This window comes from Monodon monoceros, unplaced genomic scaffold (assembly GCF_005190385.1).
Source record: "Monodon monoceros isolate NGI ecotype Baffin Bay Population unplaced genomic scaffold, NGI_Narwhal_1 Super_Scaffold_9, whole genome shotgun sequence".
NCBI classification, from domain to species: domain Eukaryota; kingdom Metazoa; phylum Chordata; class Mammalia; order Artiodactyla; family Monodontidae; genus Monodon; species Monodon monoceros.
In genome coordinates this window covers 51,970,938-51,991,848 of record NW_021703786.1, presented here as the reverse complement: position 1 = coordinate 51,991,848, position 20,911 = coordinate 51,970,938, and the positions used below count along the sequence as shown (strand labels likewise).

General features: G+C 39.6%; 1 protein-coding gene across 1 annotated transcript; it reads right to left on the bottom strand.

Annotated features, from left to right (window-relative positions):
* Positions 1 to 5,079: 5,079 nt before the first annotated feature.
* On the bottom strand, positions 5,080 to 18,831 carry TMIGD1 (transmembrane and immunoglobulin domain containing 1). Its single transcript, XM_029212704.1, has 8 exons — positions 18,799 to 18,831; positions 17,398 to 17,401; positions 16,679 to 16,785; positions 14,762 to 15,040; positions 11,314 to 11,592; positions 6,602 to 6,705; positions 5,748 to 5,788; positions 5,080 to 5,196 (listed from the first exon to the last, which is right to left on the bottom strand). Exons 3-8 carry the CDS (start codon positions 16,758 to 16,760, stop codon positions 5,193 to 5,195), a joined length of 789 nt encoding a protein of 262 aa, XP_029068537.1. The 5' UTR covers positions 16,761 to 16,785; positions 17,398 to 17,401; positions 18,799 to 18,831; the 3' UTR covers positions 5,080 to 5,192.
* Positions 18,832 to 20,911: the final 2,080 nt, after the last annotated feature.

Here is a 20,911-nt window from a genome sequence, read left to right as displayed (position 1 = left end):
TGTTATCAGTGATCTTTGATGTTACTTTTGTAATTGTTTTAGGATGCCACAAACTGTGCCCATATGAGACAGCAAAAATTGATAAGTGTTGAGTGTGTTCTGACTGCTCCATAGACCAGCTGTTGCCCTGTTTCTCTCTCTCCTCAGGCCTCCCTATTCCCCAAGACACAACAGTATTGAAATTAGGCCAATTAATAACCCTACAGTGCCCTCGAAGTATTCGAATGAAGGGAGATGCGCGTGTCTCTTACTTTAAGCTTAACGAGGAAGCCATGTCAAAAACCAAGATAGGGGCTTTCCTGGTGGCGCAGTGGCTGAGAGTCCGCCTGCCGATGCAGGGGACACGGGTTCGTGCCCCGGTCCGGGAAGATCCCACATGCCGCAGAGCGGCTGGGCCTGTGAGTCATGGCCGCTGAGCCTGCACGTCCGGAGCCTGTGCTCTGCAAAGGGAGAGGCCACAACAGTGAGAGGCCCACGTACCACAAAAAACAAAAAAGAAAACAAAACAAAAAAACAAAAGATCAGAAACTGCTTGGAAATATTTCTAACACTTTTGGGGATTATACTCATAATCTAATAAAGATTATGAACTAGCACAATCATTACTGGGGCCAACATTTCAAAATTCGCCAGTCAAAGCTAGCACCAGGAGAGTATTATACACATAAAATTGAGAAACAGATAAACTTTACTTCAGAAAATAACAGTCCTACAGAGTATTGCTCTCATTATTTAGCTAGTATAAGGGTCAATCTGTCTCACTGAGGCATGTATCTATCTTTGCGCTATTAACATCTTATCTGAAATTCTTTCCAGTTTTTTGGTACCTGTTGAAAACCTGTGCTCTATAAATGGAACAACAAAGCCTGGATGACAGCACATCTGTTTACAACATAGTTTACTGAATATTCAAAGCCCACTGTTGAGATCTATGGCTCAGAAAAAAAGATTCCTTTCAAAATATTGACAATGTTCATTGACAATGCACCTGGTCACCAAGAGCTCTAATGGAGATATACAATGAGATTAATGCTGTTTTCATGCCTGCTAACACAACATCCACTCTGCAGCCCATGGATCAAGGAGTAATTTCAACTTTCAAATCTTATTATTTAAGGAATACATTTCATAAGGTTATAGCTGCCATCGATAGTAATTCCTCTGATGCATCTGGGCAAAGTCAAAACCTTCTGGAAAGTAGTCACCATTCTAGATGCCACTAAGAACATTCATGATTCATGGGAAGAGGTCAAAATATCAACATTAACGGGAATTTGGAAGAAGTTGATTCCAACCCTCATGGATGACTGAGGGGATCAAGACTTCAGTGGACAAAGTAACTGCAGATGTGGTGGAAATAGGAAGAGAACTGGAATTAGAAGTGGAGCCCGAAGATGTGATGAATTGCTGCAATCTCATGATAAAACTTTCATGGGTGAGGAGTTGCTCCTTACGGATGAGCAAAGAAAATGGTTTCTTGAGATGGAATCTACTCCTGGTGAAGATGCTATGAAGATTGTTGAAATGACAAGAAAGGATTTAGAACATTACATAAACTTAGTTGATAAAGCAGTGGCAGAGTTTGAGAGGATTGACAACAATTTTGAAAGAAGTTCTACCGCAGGTAAAATGCTATCAAACAGCATTGCCTGCTACGGAGAAGTCACTCGTGAAAGAAAGAATCAATTGATGTGGCACACTTCATTGTTCATTACTGCCTTATTTTAAGCAATGGCTCCAGCCGCCCCAACCTTTCAGCAGCAACCATCCTGATCAGTCAGCAGCCAAGCACATTGAGGCAGGACCCTTCACCAGCAAAAAGATTACATACAACTCACTGAAGCCTCAGATGATGGTTAGCATTTTTCAGCAATAAAGTTTTGGGTTTTTTTCTCTGCTGCACCCCGCAGCATGTGGGAATCTTATGTCCCCCGACCAGGGATCGAACGCACACCCCCCGCATTGGCAGCCCGGAGTCGTAACCACTGGACTGCCAGGGAAGTCCCGGCAATAAAGTATATTTAAATTAAGGTATGTACATCGTTTTTAGACATAATGCTATTGCACATTTAATAGACTACAGTGAAGTGTAAACCTAACTTTTATATGCACCGGGAAACCAAAAAAATTTGTTACCCACTTTTTTGAGATGTTTGCTTTATTGCAGTGTATCCGCAATATCTCTGAGGTATTTCTGCAGAACTAACTGTCCTCTGATTTGGTTCATCGTGATCATGCTTGAGCTTCGGGGAATAGTAGACTATGAGTGAAAATTACAAGAGCTGTTTCACAAAAATCTCCATGAAACAATGAAAGCCCAAGTCAACACCAGGTTTTAGCTTACCTAACAGAGAATGACACATATTGGGGTGAGAAGATTCTTCTACTCCTAGATATACAAGATTTTTTTTAAGTTTTTTTAAATTAGGAGAACTACACATAAAAATCCAGATTTCTGACTTCTCTTACAGAATCAGAAGACCTGTCCCCAGTGGTAACTATCAGCCCCCTTTTAGACATAGATGTGCTATTTGCCACATTCTCCACCACTCCCTATTGTTGTACGTCTAGCCTGCTTCACTCATTGATCTGCTTGACCCCTGTAAGAATTTGACTTTATGACCCCGGGCTAATAGGTTCAGGAAAGTAGTCATGATCATGGTGATGAGAGGCGTAAAGTTGGTGAACTATTTGGTAATAGTTGTAAGCTATTTTCAATGATTCAAAAAGCCTGATTGCAATGATTATATTGTTAACCTCTAAAAAACTGCGCAGGTTAACTATAGTACGAGATTTATTTTCTTTTAAATGGAATTACATCAAGTGGGTAATTGTATTGTCATAAAAGAAGCTTAGACTGACAAGTAGGTACTATTGATAAATGTTTTTTAAATTGGGAAAACAGATGACTCTTATTTAATAAGTAAAATTTGTTTGATAGACCAGTTCTTTCAAAATATGGGGCCCAAGAAGGAGAAAAATAATAATTATGAAAGTTGTCCTTATTGATAAAAAGGTTGAGAGGGGAGCAACTGGATTTTTCTGTCACTTCTCCACTGGTATTTGTAGTCCAAAGGGTCAAAACCAGATGAGGGAATGTTGGAATTCCACGTACCCCACAGTAGGTAGAGAAAACATTGGGGAAAGGTTATGGGGTTTCTTTATTTTTTTAACTTTATTATTTTTTAATTGAAGTATAGTTGATTTATATATGGGGTTTCTTTTGAATCCTGGAATTTCACATCTTTCTAAGACAGGCTCTAGGCTAACTTCTAATTTTAAATAATAGACATAGTTTTAGTACAGACTCTGTTTCAAAACTGTAAGGCAAAATGAGAGGCAATGACTATAATATTGCTGTGCTCTGTTAAAACTAGTTAAGGTTCCTTCTCTGTGCTAATGTACAAGGTCATTGTATTTAACAAGGGTGAAGAAACTCTTTCCTGATGACCTGTAATTCTCAAGGATAGTTATATGTCCTAGAACAAAGCTGATTCATAACTCTGCTAGGCGGGGCAAAGGTGTTACATTTTCAATCTTTTTTGCCAACTCCTTTAGACATTAAACTATGTGGGAATCTTTTTAGGATCACAGAATTTTCAAGCTAAAATGAAAATGAATCTTAATCCTCCTCTTAATCCAACCTCCTTATTTTCCAAAGGCCCAAGAGAGGGAAAAGCACTTGCCCAAGGTAACACAGCCAAGACTGGAACTCAGATCTCCTGATTCCAAGTCCAATTAAAAATGTTAAGTTTTTCTGTTTCCTCTTCCACTTTAAACTATCCCAACCCACCGTTTTTTAATTTCTCGTTTCCAGGGTTCTACTTAATTGTCTAACCTTTCAGATTTTCACAATCCTCCTACCTTATCCTTACAGCATTTTCACAGGGCTTCCAAATTCTAATTTGAGAAATCCTGAATGAGGGACATGATCTGAAGGCTTCCCCACAAAACCTACTAGGGCCTCCAAGAAGACAGAGAAATCTGTGAACCACAGTTTTTAATGGTCTGTCTCTCCATTTCACGCTGACGTTTCCAAGGAAGCAAAGAGGAGCCTAACAGGAGGATGTGTCTGTTCTTCTTAGAAACAAAAGACTGTTAAGATTTAATACATTCTGCTCATTTCTTCTCTTTGCTTCTAAGGCAATAAAGGGATTTTAACCACCTGTCTGACAGCAAGCAGCTCTCTCTCTTTCTCTTTCACTGTGGCACATTTAGCTCCTGCAACATTAGACAAAAATTTTTTTTTCTAAGATAGAGTGAGAGCACAGCAGAGACAATCAAGGGTGCTTCTGGCCAAGGCTGCCTCTCCCTATAACCCACCCCAGCTGTGTGGGAAACTGAAGCAGAGACTCTTACAGGGAAAAAAATGAAGAAAGAATGGAAGTGGGGAAAGTCAGCGATAAATAATAAGAGAGCTGCAATTTTAAATTAAGGTATATGAGAAGAGTACAGGCTGATTCATAATATCGCTGGATCTATGCAAATGGCTATGCAAAAAGAACACAGGATACTAGGAAACAAACATGCTATCCCCTGTCCCCTGCCGTTTTCATCTTCATCACCACACAAAACTCACAAAGTTTGTGATTGTCACCCACGATAAGATGAGAAAAATAAGGACATATGTTGTTTTTTATAATACTGAATTTTTTCCATTTAAAGGAATACTTTATATTCTGAGATTATATCCTTCCTTTTTTAGTCCTAGAACATTTCTTTTTTTGAAATGACTGTGAAGGTAGATATAATTGATATTACTTATGTGTTTCCTTGGCAACTTTAGAAATTGATCCCTCTATGTTGCCCCCATCCCCCAGTTTTTTTTGGTAGTGTACTGATTTGTGAAACCCAAATATCTGTTAATCTCCTACCTAGAAGAATACACACTAAATGTAAATGGTTACCAATCTTTTCAGGACAAATTTCAATTAATTAACATATCCTTCAAGGAGAAGACTTTAAAAATCTTATCTTTCAATCTTTACAGCTTTCTTCCTGAAAGTGTTCTTGCAAGTATATTAAATTAGTCATAATAACTACTTCTAAGTGCTTATTGAAACACTTCTTCATAACCTCTGACAATTTGACAGGAATGAACTTAGTAATAGCAATAAATACAGACGGGACTACATAAATCAAGGAGGTCCTGATGCAAAACTCTTGCCGTATTAGATGTCATCCTGGCTTTTTCATCTGAAATGAATCAAGAAATTAATTATAAAGGTGATCATAACACTAAGAAAAAAAATCAGAACAAAATTCATACTCTTGGAAAGTATGCCTCTGTTCTTTTTAGCCACTGCCCGCTTCAGGTATGCTGGAGCCAACAGTCTAAAGGAAGCTCCAAAGATAAGGCGGTATTTAGGATGAGGAATGTGGCTTCTGACCTGGTTGTGAAGGAGAATGCAGCAGTGGCTTCCCCCAGGGTGAGCTCTCTCAGACATTTACATTGTGTGGCAATTAAAGGCAGTTGCACAAGAATTAGCCTGAAATTGCTTAAAGAAAGAGTAGGCTCAAGACCAAAGGTGTGGTCAGTTCCAAGCAACCTTCCAACCTAGCCTCACCTGTCTTCCTCTAAAGGGGAGGCAGATTCTCCTCCACCCTCCATTCTCCTCTGAACCACTTCACCTTCTAGCACCTTCCATCTCAGGAGGAGTTTGCCCAGGATGGGCTTTATGATGCACACCACTGACTGCTACCCATCTGCTTATGGAAAATCGTTGACCCCAGCCCAGAGTACTTACAGAGCTGTTCTGCTTTGAAGATCTTTATCCTTTATGCAGAGCTAAAAGCAAACAGGACAAGGGCAATGAATTTGCCTGTTTTGCTAAGGCCCACGCATAAACATTTTGAATGCATCAAGGTGGCTCAAGGGACCGGAAACCCAAATGTCTGTTAATCATCTATGTAGAAAAATACATACCAATACAGAGGTGGCTGGGAATACTGCCACCTCTGCACTGGTCGAGGTCTTATTTCTTTGACCACATTAATCACTTTTGTTTAACCTAAGAAAATGTAATTCCACACTGGCCTTTCCTTAGAGGCTTTCTGCCACATTTGCCTGCCTTTGGCACTGGATTAACTGGTGGAGTCAAATGCATAGCATTAACCTATGCATGCAGGTCCTCTGCATCATGCTAACCAACAAGGTTAACCATTCAACAATTCAAACTCCAGCCCACCACAGCCAGAGCATGTGGCTGTACTCAAGAGGTGAGCAGTAAGTGCCATCTTTTTCACACAGATCTCTGAATCCAGAGCAGATGCGCCTCTATATTTATTTATTTATTGTACCAAAGGAACTATAGCAACAATAAAGAGAAATTTAAAAGGAAGAAAAATCAGCACCTACTTCTAACACCACAGCTATTTTCATTCAGGTCTTGTCCATATGCACTTCTATTCTTCTACTCTATTCTTCGTAAAGCTGTACTCATAATAGATGTACAATTTTATTCCCTTAAGCAACTTCCATTTTAGATCTCATGGGAGAGAGACCAGATCGTTCAAGTATGGTTCCTAATTCTATAGTCACTTATATAGCCAGTTCTCTGCTTTTGTTTAGATGACTTTTTAGCTTAGAATACTTAGATACCTTCATCATTCTTTTTCTTCTGGCAATCAGTCCAAATAACAAGGTCAGAAAGACCACAATACATGCAGCAATAATGGGTTCTATTGGTACAGATGGAGCTTTATCTGTTGGAAGTGCAAACACAGGAAACGAGAAAGTTAACATTTATATGCTTCTAATTTATGTACTTCTAGTATGTCCCAGCCACGGTGCCTTGCACTTAACATTTTTCCTCTTAATTAAATTCTCCAAACAATCCTGAAGAATTTTATTATCATTCTTTTTTATAGGCGAGGAACCAGGGGCTTTGAGTTTACTTGTCCAAAGTCACAGAACTAGTAACTAGCAGAGACAGGCTTTGAATCCATTCCTCTTTGGAAGGATAATTTATTGTAATATGAATAACTCCCCAAAGTCAGATCATTTTGTGCTTGATCCATAATTTTTGCCATGCAGAAAGCAGAAGTAAGCTGAAATCAATGCTTTTTCCTGCCATTTGAAAAGCCCGAAAGATGTTGGGAGGTATCCTCGAAGGAGAAAGAGAGGCAGGAAGGTTTTAAGAGGAAGAAGAGAAAAGGTGAGGAAGCTGCTGGACTAAGGAGGGAGGAACAGTGGGACCCTTGTAGCTGTGCTGTGATTGTGCCCCAGGTAGGTGACAAGACATTATACAGGGTGATTGCGTAGTGCCTGCCCCTAGGAAAGTAGAACTCTAAGCATCAGCCTTCCCAATCTTGGCAAAGATTCTCATCTTTCCCTAAAGGATATGGAAGAACAGAGAGTCTACTTCTAATTTGGGCTAGGAAGACACCAGCCACCTAGAAGTGAAAGCCCATTCCCTTGTTTTGTGAACACCAGGTAAGCTCAGAGCCATTTTGTACTATAGGTGCAGTCCCTGTGCTTGTAAGCTTTCCAAGAGCCTATGAAAATATTTGAGACTGGAAAAAAAAGTATTGGCTCCAAAATATGAAAATAAAGTGGCAAAGTTAATCAAAATGCATAAATGTTTAAGCATCTATAAAATGTAACTTTGTGTCGACTATCACCCAACTGTTAAATAATAATAATAACATTTAAAACTTAAGAACCAAATTAATAACTTATTTATAGAAAAATTCAAAATGTATGCAAGTTTTAAATACCCTTTCAAATGTTTACAGCCAAAAAGTATACTTAATACTTCATGTTAATATATTAGATATGGGGTGAAACGTACAAAAGTAAGAGTGCTAAGGTCAACAAAGGTATTGAAATGACTCTGTCTAAGCTCCTGGATTCTGATGCCACCCTAGGAGGGAAAGGAGCTCCAATCATGGCTAAGATAAAATGTTTGGAATTTATAGGAAATAAAGAGTGTGCTATTTATTGTATAATTGAGTTTGTAGAGTGAATGAAATCAATAGATTTTTGCTAAATGACTACTGTGTGTTAGGTGCTGTTCTTAGCCCTGAAAAAATAGGACAGGCCTGGAAGGCTCCTGTGTCTGAGGAGCTCATATTCTAGTGGGAGAGACTGACATTAAAAAAAAAAAACTACTGCAGATCGAGATAGTAAAGGACAAAGTGTTACGAGATAGTATATGAAGGGTGAAAGGAAGAGAGAAGGGGAAGAGAAGACTTTTGATTAATCTAATTTCAAAGCCCAAGCCCTATATGCCTCAAGATTATGAAATGGGGTTTATCCCTCCATAATTGTATGACACATATTTACCTTTTAACTGTTGTCTTCTCCATTATGTGTCCTGCTCAGGATAATTTTACGGAGTAGATTAAGCATCCTTTACTTTTGCTCTCCTTTGGCTGTTGCTAAAAATTATTCTCATGACGGTGTGGGTGACACCAACTCTCTGGAGAAGCTCTTCTCAATGGGATTTCTTTCTTTTTTTAAATATTTATTTATTTGGCTGCACTGGGTCTTAGTTGCAGCATGTGGGATCTTTAGTTGCAGCATGTGGGATCTAGTTCCCCGACCAGGGATTGAACCCGGGCCCCCTGCATTGGCAGCACAGAGTCTTAGCCACTGGACTACCAGGAAAGTCCCTGGGACTTCTTGTAAACCTTGACTCTGTAATAGCCAGCCCTGGGACACACCAAAGGGCATCTTACTGGGGACCCCATGAACTTATAGTGCCAAGGAAAGATGTCAAAATGAAGGAGAGGCAAAGGTGGTACAGTTGGGGGAAAAAATCAGAACTCAGTCAGAGATCAGAATATTTTTACCAAACTGAATAAAATGAAGCCACACGTGACAGCTTTCACTCCATAAACAAACTGAAATAAACTGCCTGACCCACTGGCTCACTTTGGATTCCAAGTTTCTGTTGAAAGTGAGTTTGGAAAGTGTAACTGCATCTCTTCCCTTTACTCTCTTATTTATAACCAGATCTGGTATTTCCCCCCAACCCAACCCAGCCCATATTCATTACGGTAAAATAATCTCAACACGTGGCTAAAATCTTGTGCTCAAGAAAAGATCCGTGATGTCATTTCTCACTTTGCACAGCCTCATTTATAAACTACCCCACGGAGCGGTGAAGCTGGGAGAGCTCATGGCAAACCTGGCATTTAGCCTGAGCACCAGCATCGGAGTGCTTATGCTCCTAAGGCAGCCAATAGCCAGGCAAGTAATAACGCAGGAAGAAATGAGAAAAACCAGTTGGTTTGGAAGAGCTCAACCCCAAACAGGATTCTGCCCATGAAAGCTAATTTGCCAAGCTGGCATCCTGCTTGCCACACAAGCTGTATGTTTAATGTGACATAGAGCAATTATGATTCCTTCTTAACCAAGAGTTTGTGGGTTTGGTGGGTTTTTTTGTTTGTTTTTCTTTTTTTTTTTTTTTTTGTGGTTCGCGGGCCTCTCACTGCCGTGGCCTCTCCCGTTGCAGAGCACAGGCTCCGGACGCGCAGGCTCAGCGGCCATGGCGCACGGGCCCAGCCGCTCCGCGGCATGTGGGATCCTCCCAGACCGGGGCACGAACCCGTGTTCCCTGCATCGGCAGGTGGACTCTCAACCACTGTGCCACCAGGGAAGCCCATGGGTTTGGTTTTTAAAGCAAGTAGCCCCTGGGCATACTGTCACTGTTCTGCAGGAGAAATTACTGAACGCACCAGTAATCACAGTGATGGGCATTCAACTGGCAGCCCTTCCTACCCACCAGCCACTCTATTGGTACAGTAATAAGAAGCCCTATGGTCACATGTCCAACGCTTCTGGCTGGGGTTCAGTTGGCTTCCTGAGGACTGGCAAGAAAGGCAATGAGTGGCACAGAGAGGCAAATGACAAAGTGAGTGATGTTCTAACAAGATGTGCGAGCCTCAGCTTGTTCGGCTGCTTCTAGCATCCTGGCCCCAGACCAGGCAATGTGTGCGTGAGCGTTATCTGCATCTGCCACTCCAGGTATCTCGCCTTCCTCTTTCTATATGAGTGAGAAATAAGAGGAGGGAAAGACACGTGGAGCTTCTTTTGTTCCTTGTTATTGCAGAGATCATAAACCTGGGTAGAAGAAGCATGAAGCCAAGAGAAAGAAGCTGTTTCCCCCATTCTCCCTCGCTCACTTTTCTGATTAGCCTATAGGTTACAATTTCAGAGTTAGGAGTGATTTTATAGATCTATTTTCTTATCTAGTCAGTATATTTTTCCTCTATGTGTTTATGACTTCTCTTCCGTTTGTCACTAAGCTGTTAACTCAAAAGTCCAGTTCTGGATTTCCCTGGTGGCGCAGTGGTTAAGAATCCGCCTGCCCATGCAGGGAACATGGGTTCCAACCCTAGTCCGGGAAGATCCCACATGCCGAGGAGCAACTAAGCCCGTGCGCCACGACTACCGAGCCTGCGCTCTAGAGCCTGCGAGCCACAACTACTGAGTCTGCGTGCCACAACTACTGAAGCCTGCGCGCCTAGGGCCTGTGCTCCACAACAAGAGAAGCCACCGCAATGAGAAGCCCACGCACCGCAACGAAGAGTAGCCCCCGCTCGCCGCAACTAGAGAAAGCCCGTGCGCAGCAATGAAGACCCAACGCAGGCAAATAAAAAAAGAGAAGTCCAGTTCCTACAAACCTTGTTGCCTAGGAAAATTCATGGAAATACTCCTCCATAAAAGCCAACCAGAACTGTCTTCTACTACTTGATTCTAGAAAAGGACCTTTGCTCAAAAAGCAGTATCCTATATGGAATGGGAATAATTCCCCTAAAAGAAACAACTAGAATTCCTTGGATCGAGATAATTCTCCAAAGAAAATCCTAGCTACTAATCATAATTGTCATCATCATTAGTTGTCACAAAAAATATTTACTGAGCATCTCTCTGAGTTTTGTACTATGCTAGATATTACTTAAAAAAAGAGTTACCTTTGTGGATGGACCGCAAAAGTATTACGCTCTCTGTCGATTTGACAGAGAAAGACAAATACTGTATGTTATCACTTATATGTGGAAAAAAATAAATGAATGTATAAAACAAAACAGAAACAGACTCACAGATATAGAAAACAAACTAGTGGATACCAGTGAGGAGAGGGAAGGAGGGAGGGGCAAGATAGGGCTATAGGATTATGAGATACAAACTCTGTGTGTAAGCAACAAGGATATATTGTACAACACAGGGAAATATAGCCATTGTTTTGTAATAATGTGAAAGGGAGTATAATCTATAAAAATATTAAATCACTATGCTGTACACCTGAAACTAACATAATATGGTAAATCAACTATATTTCAGTAAATAAACAATAGAGTTACCTTTGACAATAAGGTGAAAGTCCTTGGTCTTCGTTTCTATAAGTGAATTTGCAATACAGCTGTAGGTTCCATTGTCAGATTTCTTGACTTTGGTGATTGACAGTTGAAGATACTCACTTGTCTGTTGGATTTGGTGATGCTTTTTCTCTAAATTCAAGAAGCCACTGTTTTTGTACCACATCATTTGAGCCTGGGGGTTGGATTTCACATTGCAAACCAACTTCACATCACTGCCTTCCTCAGCTGTTTGGAAGTCGTCTCCACTTAGGAGAGGAGGAACTGCAAGACGCAAGCATTTAAGTTTAATTAGCAGATAAGCAGTAGTTTATTGCCAGTGTTCAAGATGTCCCTTCAGTCTATCTCATGTAGTCATTCATTTATTTGACAAAAATTTATTGAGTACCTACTGTATGGCAAGCACTGGGCTAGGAACCAGGGGTACAATGGTAAATAACATACGTCCAGTTTCAAACTTAATAGCACTTTTAATGTGGTGGGGAAGACAAACCATGAAACAAATGTATATAATAATGAATCTGTATTAAGTAGACAATTTGTAACACACGGAACAATAACCATACTTGTCCTGGCCAGAGATTTACCAATGCATATTTGCATTTCCTCAATGATCTTCTAGAAATAATGTCCTTCTGTCAGAAGGCACTCCAATCGTGGCAACTCTGGCATCCGTGGAAGGTGAGCATAACCTTGAGTCCCTCTCAGCCTTCTGTGTGAGCAACTTCGTATTCCCGTCATGATAAGGACATCTGTAGACCCATAGATTGTCAAACACATTTATCTTCACCAAATGATTCCAACCCTTACTACCACCAGGGCTTTCCAACATCTAGGGGGAGAAATGGCTGAACTGACTCTCCCCTCTTCTCCACGCTCCTTGCATTTTTTTGGCCAAGGTACAGAAGAGTAATAAAATGCATGAAAAGTGGGCAGTAGGAAAGAGATAGACGCAGAGAAGGAGGGAAAAAAGGAGCTTGTATAATCTGTACACTGAATAATTAGACCCTGAGCAGGCTGTGCTATTAATAGCTCTCTCAGAAGAATGACATTTTATTGCTCTTTGGAATGTGTTTGAATTCTGTATTCATGTCCAACAAGAATGTTATATGGTATTCAGATAGTTGTTCCTTTTTATTTAACTATTTAAAATTAATTTTTAAGCATATCGGCTCTACATGAGCATTCCCTTTTAAAAGTATTAGTACATTTCAGATAAAGTTAAGGTCCTCCTTGACTCCATCCTGGTCACTTCCTGACTCCCCAGAGACACCCAGTGCTATGAGTTTGATGTAAATACTTGCAGATCTTTTTTTTTTAAATAGTATTTTAAAAATACATATGATATTCCCATAGGAAATATATTGTATTGTTCTAAGAGGGTGAGAAGTGTTTACATAAAAGACTTCACTCTCTCAACAATTGCACGCTTTGAGATATATTCATGTTGAACCACAGAATTCCAGCTCATTGCTTTTAGAGTGCTATAGTATAATATCTGACTCTTTAATTATTTTATTTTGATGGGCATCAGGTTATTTTCATTTAAAAATGCTAAACAGTGCTTCAATAAACATCCTTGTAAAAAAAAGTATGGGCTCAGGACAGAACCCTGTGTAGTGACTATAATCTAAAGACTAAAAGCAAAAGCAAGGAGAAAAATGTGACCAGATGTTTAGCAAATATTTAAATAAAATCTAAAAGGAAAAGTCAAAAAAAATCCTTGTATATATCTCTTTATGCATATATGCACGTATTTCTCTAAGGTTAACATCTCAAAGCAGAAACGCTGGGTCATAGGGTCGGTGCACTTTAAATTTTGATAGATATTGCGAAAGAGGTGGTCTCAATTTATACTTTCAGCAACAACGTTATAAAAGAAGTTTCTGCACACCATCCTCAAATAGTGTATTATCAAGTTTCCATTGAGTTCTTGGTCTGCCATTTATAACAATAATCCATAATACTCAAGATTGTACATGATATTCTTGTCACTTTATGACCTTATCTTGATTTATTGATTGATGAGTTTGTGTCAATTATTGTCACTATGAATCACTGACCAATTGGTTTTTTCTATATATGTGCAACGATGATAATATTAAATGTGGAATCAGGCTGGGAAACTGAAAATCATTTTTTTAAGCCACTGAATCATATTATCGGCATTTCTACTGCGTCTCTCTTAAGAAGGTTACAATGGGAAGAGCACTAGATTAGGAGCCTGGGGATTTGTTTTCTGTTCTCAGCTCCAGATGTGATAATTAGGGCCTTCATTCTGGGCCTCAGTTTCCTTGTCTGTCATTTTATAAGGATTACAAAAGCTCCAAGGTATGCTGACAGTCTTGGATTCTAACAAAGTTGCCAAGAGATAGCTTGTTAAAAATCACATTTTATCAATTCATAGGAAATAAAAAGCAAAGCTCCTTTGCCCAGAAACATGTAAATGATTCACTCTGGAAGCCCAAGCTGCAGGATGCCAGCAGATTCCAGTACTGGATTCCTTGGCATTTTTCCCACCCTTTTATCTCAGGAACAATGGCATCAGTTTTTCACAGAAAAGTTTGCTGAGCTCATGGGATCAAATGGCTTTGACATTTTATTACTAGGTTCCAAGTCCAGAGCTCTTTCTACCAGACCACACCATATTATCACCCTTACTCACATCACCGCTCACCACACTATCCACACCCCCCTCACGCAGAACCAGTTTTCCACCCAAACCACCTACGTGATCACCTCCGTAGACTCATTGGAAGGACGACTAACCTCAGATAGTTCCACCAATGGCTTACCAGTACCTGGAACCCAAATATCAAAGAGCTTCACCTTTGAGGGTTTAAGATGATGTTAAAAGATTCCCAATGAATATCTTTCTAAGTAGAACACAAAAGCTAGAAAAACGTTTAAGAACGAAAAGATTGGTAATTTTAAATACACAAACATTTAAAATTTCAATATGGCAAAAAAAAGAACTATTTTAAAATGTCAAAAATAAATAGACGAAATACTTATCATTCAAAATGACAAAAGGCTAATTTCCTTAATGTACAAAGCGCTTATACAAATCAATAAGAAAAAGGCAAATAACCTAATAGAAAAATGGGTAAAGGACATGAGCAAGCATTTTGCAGACAAGAACCGTGAAAAGCTAATGCATTTACGAAAAGGTGAACACCCTCATTCCTGATTTAGAAAATGAAAATAAAATTTCAAGTCAGGCTGACAGATTCTTAGAGCTTGAGGATACTCAGGCTCATGAGGGTGTGGGAAACAGGCACCCTCATGCAAGGTTGTGGGATCATAAATAGGGCAATTGGGCAGTATCAAGCAAATGTTAAAATACACATACTCTTTAGACCCAGATTTCATCTACCACTTAGTGTAGTACAGACAACACAGACTAACTAGCAGTTTCTTTCCCCTCACTCACAAGTGACATTCAGCACCACTGAGATGGATGTCGACTGATTCCTCCTCAGCTTGCAGGTAAAGGTGATGCCGTTGTCATTTTCACTGATGGAAGTGACACAGACAGAGCTTGAGTTGATTTTGTTTCCAGATTTCAAATCCACTCTCCCATCTTCGCGGTACCAGAGAAGTTCTTCTTCTCTGGTATGGTTTTGAACAGCACAGTTCAGAGATTCTTCGAGGCCAGGCTCAGTGTCCAGAATATAGTTTTCAGTTTTACCATTCACAGTTAAAACAGAACCTGGGAGTGCAGGAAGAAACTATTAAGATAGAGTGAACAATCTAAATGACCATAATTAGAGAATTGGTTAAATATGTTACATCGGTACAATGAAATGCTCTGCAATGATTAAAAATAGTCATATTGAGCTATGCGATTTTACAAGGAAAAGATCGAAAAAGGATTATTAATTTAAAAAAGCAAAAGGTTAAAAAATGATGGTTACCAAATTTTGCTGCACATTGGAATCATCTGGGGATCTTCAAAAACGTACTGATGCCTGGCTCCCACCCCCAGACGTTCTGACTAATTAATATTAGTGTAACCTGGGCACTGGGGTTTTAAAAAAGCTCCCAGGTGATTCTAGTATGCAGAGAAGTTTGAGAACCACTGGGTTAGAAAACAATATGTATGGAATTACCCCATTTATACACACATACACACACACACACACACACATGCACACACATATATGTGTATACATATATATATATATGGACAAGTCTTGGGAAAATCCTATCTATATATTGACTAGGATGGATAAAAATAGAGTAAACAGTGGAGAAATAGTTACCAGATCTAAATTGTTTATTTCAAGTGCTTGGAAATAGCATAGTAAGGGGATGGGAGTGGGGAAATACAAAGGAGAAAGAAAGAGCAAAATGGAAAAATATTTAAGACATAATATTAGGTGAATAGGCAGAATGTAAAGTACATCTCTAACAATTCCTATAAATATATCAAAATTGAATATGCATATGGGCAAAAGCTACTTTGAAAACATTTTTGATTAGATGATGGGATTATAAACAAATTTGGTTTTGTATATCTGATGTTTCACTATTATACTGACAGTGTAGTAAAATAAGATGTTTAAACATCTGTGGTTTGTGTGGTAAAGCTGTTGTTGTGGGGTGGATGATCAGGATATATAGCAGTTAATTTTTACCTCTGATTTTTAGAAATCCATTGTAACATACCTAAATTTCAGTTTGTACTTTCCTCATTTAGAAGCAAGTAACAAAGCTAAAAAATGACTTTAGCTGCCACAAACTTGCCCCCTGTGTATCATTTGTTAATATATTCTGTAAATGCGTTAACTTTTCCTTTAAAAAGCATGAACTACTGGTGATTGCTGCCTAGCATTTTTTTAAAACCTGGAAGAATATACATCAAAACGTTGAGTGGTTATCTCTTGATGATGGGATTTGGGGGGATTTTTACTTTTCTTTATTCTTTTATATATTTCCTAACTTATATTACAGTGACTGCTTATCACTTTTTGAATCAAGAAGGAAAAAGGTATTTCCAGGTTGGGGTGGGGAGCAAACATAGAAAAGATTTTCGTGTATGTTGTATGCTCAGATAAAGAGCAGAGGTTTATTTTAGGTATGATTAGTAATGAAATGCATTAAAATGTAGGAAAATTCTGGCTGTGGCTCTGGAGAGAATAAAATACTTCAACCCTGTCTTATAATATCAGAACCATAAAAATATTTTTCCACTTAATTTTTCACTATTTTATCTGACTTCTGTACTCTGAGCCATACCAACTGTATAATCATTCCAGTTTGGATTCTGTATTTTCCCAAAGCCCCCAATCATTTTATAATCTGAAATTTTCTTTATTTGAAAAGAAGCCCAAAAGTATTAACTTACTTGTCATCTCATGTGGCAGAGATAAAATCACTAAGAGAAGAAATCTGTACATTTGCATTAGGCTGCTGGTCTTCCATGCCATGTTTAATGAATTTAAGTCTGATCTGCTGGGGGAAAAAGAGTGCATTTGGTTCTGCACTTTGGTCTACACTGAGCTTATCAACCTCCTCTTGTCTATTATATATTTAAAATAAAGCCCCAGATGAGTCACCCCAGTTATAATGGTACTATTTCTAGTTTTAATTAAACAATCTTGTTCTGACTACTAAGTTCAAAGTACTTCTAGTATTAGGTTTGTTTTTTTGTTTTTTTTTTTTTGCGATACGCGGGCCTCTCACTGTTGCGGCCTCTCCCGTTGCAGAGCACAGGCTCCAGACGCGCAGGCTCAGCGGCCATGGCTCACGGGCCCAGCCGCTTTGCGGCATGTGGGATCTTCCCAGACCCGGGCACGAACCCGTGTCCCCTGCATCGGCAGGCGGACTCTCAAGCACTGCGCCATCAGGGAAGCCCGTATTAGGGGTTTTTTAAAAGACAGCAAAACACGAAACCACAAGGAAATAGGCCATAAAACAGAGGGTAGCTACAGAGCAGCCCCGGGGAAGGTGAAACCAGTCTTCCCTAGAGACATTGATAGAATGTCATTTTAACAGTAAGAAAACTGAAATTTCCTTTCTGCTCAGATAGCTTCTGCTGAACAAAGTACTTCTTGTCTTGAAAGCCTCTCTTGGGTCATTTTTCATAAAGTTGCTCTCTGCTAATAGAGGGTTTTTGAAACTGTTCCAAATCACATAGATTCAAATGGTTTGTACCTTAGAAAAGACTCAATTCGAACATGGCCTCTAGTCTTTTTTTTAAGATTTATTTATTATTTATTTATTTAATTTATTTTTGGCTGTGTCGGGTCTTAGTTGCAGCACACAGGATCTTTGTTGTGGTGCGTGGGCTTCTCTCTAGTTGTGGCACGCAAGCTTAGTTTCCCCATGGCATGTGGGATTTTAGTCCCCTGACCAAGGACTGAACCCGCGTTCCCTGCATTGTGAGGCAGATTCTTTACCATTGGACCACCAGTGAAGTCCCAGCCTCAAGCTTTAAACCACATTAATCTCTGCTTTCCCCCTTCCCTCCACCCCTCATAACACCCTTCCCCCTTGACCCAGTATAGGCTAAAAAGAATAAATAACAAAGGCCTCTTTTCTCCCTTCTTCTGCGCTTTTCCTGCTGCCATCTCTCTCCCAAAGATATTCCCTGCTTCTATCTGGGAGAAACATGTACTTATTACTTCCTTTTGGGAGTATCACTATAAATACAATAGAAACACATATGGAATGTTTTCTAAGCAACAGGCAGTGTGCTAAACACTTTACATACATTATTTCAATCTCAGTTAAGCCCCTAACAAGCTTCTTGAGGTCATTTCTAGAGGTTTTGAGAGATTATATAATTTGACCAAATGTCAAATTACATGATCTGTAAAGGTCAGGGTGACGATTCTAACCCAGGACTCCTAAAGCAATGTTCTTCACCATGCTGCTGCCTAGGTAAACATTATCTTCCTTAAAGAAACTGCTGTTAATCCCTTCCTGTCCCTGTCCACTCCAAAGACCTCAGCAACTTGGAGTTTTGTCCTCTTAACACAAATATAAAACTTCAAGAGCTGGAACATACCTATGACTTTTGGGGGCTGGCTCTGCTCCTCCCCATGCCAGGCCTGTCCTGCCAGGAGCAAGTTTCATTCCTGCCAGGCTCACTCTTTCTGGCTGGCATGTCTTCATCAATCTTTCAGTAAGATGCTATTAGAAATAATACTGATTCTTTTATAATTTAAAAATTTTGTCAGTAAGATTTCCAATACAGCACTGTTAACAGTGATGATTTCAGAATTTGGTCATTAACAGAGTTTTCTCAAGCACTGTCCACCGTAGATGCTTAGTAAACAGTGAGAGTGTGGGCTTCTTAGCAGACCTCACCCTACCCTATTAAGGAGGACGATTGCTGTCTCCCTTTCTCTTCCACCCCATTAAGACAACAACTTTTCAAAATGAATTTCTCTCACTTGATTTGTTTTTAATTTTCATGACTCTTTACTTTCTATACAAGACACAGTCTTACCGCTTACCCACTGAGCTCTGAAAGCTGACTTCCTTGGCCAATCGTTCCTCCGTCTGGGAACCTGAATCCTTTTCCTGTTACCATCTTTATAATACTTGAATTTGAACACTTTATGACAGTGGGGTCAAGTAAATAAGGTACATTGGGTTCAAAGTCTGTTTCTCTTTGTGGATTCTTAGAGAAGACAGTAATTGGGAAAGGCATCTTCTTAAGATCCAAGTTTTTCTGTGTACTTAAGTTACTGGGTGGGGCCAGGTATTACTAACAAGGATGTAATTGTTCCAAGAAAGCCTGACCTTGTGCAAAAATTGTAGCACACCTCACTGAGAGTTGTCATGCTCAAGTTAGATGGCTGTGCTTGATAATCTGACAGCCTGAGAATTGTGATAGGGCAAGTCTGAGGGGAGTCTGATTTTCATAGCGGCTGAAACACTGGAAGATTCCACACAACTTAAATAATGCTGGAAAAATATTACTTACCACTGGCAACCCAAGTGTAGTATATAAGCTGTGCTAAGACAGGCATGGCAGGGGAAAGTTTTATCCCTTTGAGGCTCTCAACTGACTGAGAATCCTTGCTTTACACTTTCAAGAATTAGTAATTTGAAGATAACATTTTTATTTATTTATTATTTATTTATTTATTATACAGCAGGTTCTTATTAGTCATCAATTTTATACACATCAGTGTATACATACCAATCCCACTCTCCCAATTCAGCACACCACCATCCCCACCCTCCCACGGCTTTCCCCCCTTGGTGTCCATATGTTTGTTCTCTACATCTGTGTCTCAATTTCTGCCCTGCAAACCAGTTCATCTGTACCATTTTTCTAGGTTCTACATATATGTGTTAATATACAATATTTGTTTTTCTCTTTCAGACTTACTTCACTCTGTATGACAGTTTCTAGATCCATCCACGTCTCAACAAATGACCCAATTTCGCTCCTTTTTATGGCTGAGTAATATTCCGTTGTATATATGTACAACATCTTCTTTATCCATTCATCTGTCGATGGGCATTTAGGTTGCTTCCATGACCTGGCTATTGTAAGTAGTGCTGTAATGAATATTGGGGTGCATGTGTCTTTTTGAATTGTGGTTTTCTCTGAGTATATGCCCAGTAGTGGGATTGCTGGGTCATATGGTAATTCTATTTTTAGTTTTTTAAGGAACCTCCACACTGTTCTCCATAGTGGCTGTATCAGTTTACATTCCCACCAACAGTTCAAGAGGGTTCCCTTTTCTCCACACCCTCTCCAGCATTTGTTGTTTGTAGATTTTCTGATGATGCCCATTCTAACTGGTGTGAGGCAATACCTCATTGTAGTTTTTTTATTTTTTTGCAGTACGCAGGCCTCTCACTGTTGCAGCCTCTCCCACTGCGGAGCAGAGGCTCCGGACATGTAGGCTCAGCGGCCATGGCTCATGGGCCCAGCTGCTCCGTGGCATGTGGGATCCTCCCAGACCGGGGCACGAACCTGTGTCCCCTGCATTGGCAGGCAGACCCTCAACCACTGCGCCACCAGGGAAGCCCCTCATTGTAGTTTTGATTTGCATTTCTCTAATAATTAGTGATGTTGAACAGCTTTTCATGTGCTTCTTGGCCATCTGTATGTCTTCTTTGGAGAAATGTGTATTTAGGTCTTCTGCCCATTTTTGGATTGGGTTGTTTGTTTTTTTAATATTGAGCTGCATGAGCTGTTTATATATTTTGGAGATTAATCCTTTGTCGGTTGATTCATTTGCAAATATTTTCTCCCATTCTGAGGGTTGTATTTTCATCTTGTTTATGGTTTCCTTTGCTGTGCAAAAGCTTTTAAGTTTCATTAGGTCCCATTTGTTTATTTTTGTTTTTATTTCCATTACTCTAGGAGGTGGATCAGAAAAGATCTTGCTGTGATTTATGTCAAAGAGTGTTCTTGCTATGTTTTCCTCTAAGAGTTTTATAGTGTCCGGTCTTGCATTTAGGTCTCTAATCCACTTTGAGTTTATGGTATTAGGGAGTGTCCTAATTTCATTCTTTTACATGTAGCTGTCCAGTTTTCCCAGCACCACTTATTGAAGAGACTGTCTTTTCTCCATTGTATATCCTTGCCTCCTTTGTCATAGATTAGTTG

Bases quoted from the DNA above. Each gene is read 5' to 3' on its own strand.
- TMIGD1 (XM_029212704.1), bottom strand. From the start codon at position 16,760: ATGGCATGGAAGACCAGCAGCCTAATGCAAATGTACAGATTTCTTCTC. The intron at 6,706-11,313 runs GTAACTCTATTG...CACTTCCAACAG, and splicing joins CTTTCACCTTATTGTCAAAG to ATAAAGCTCCATCTGTACCA. The intron at 5,789-6,601 runs GTATCTAAGTAT...GTTTGCTTTTAG, and splicing joins GAAGAAAAAGAATGATGAAG to CTCTGCATAAAGGATAAAGA.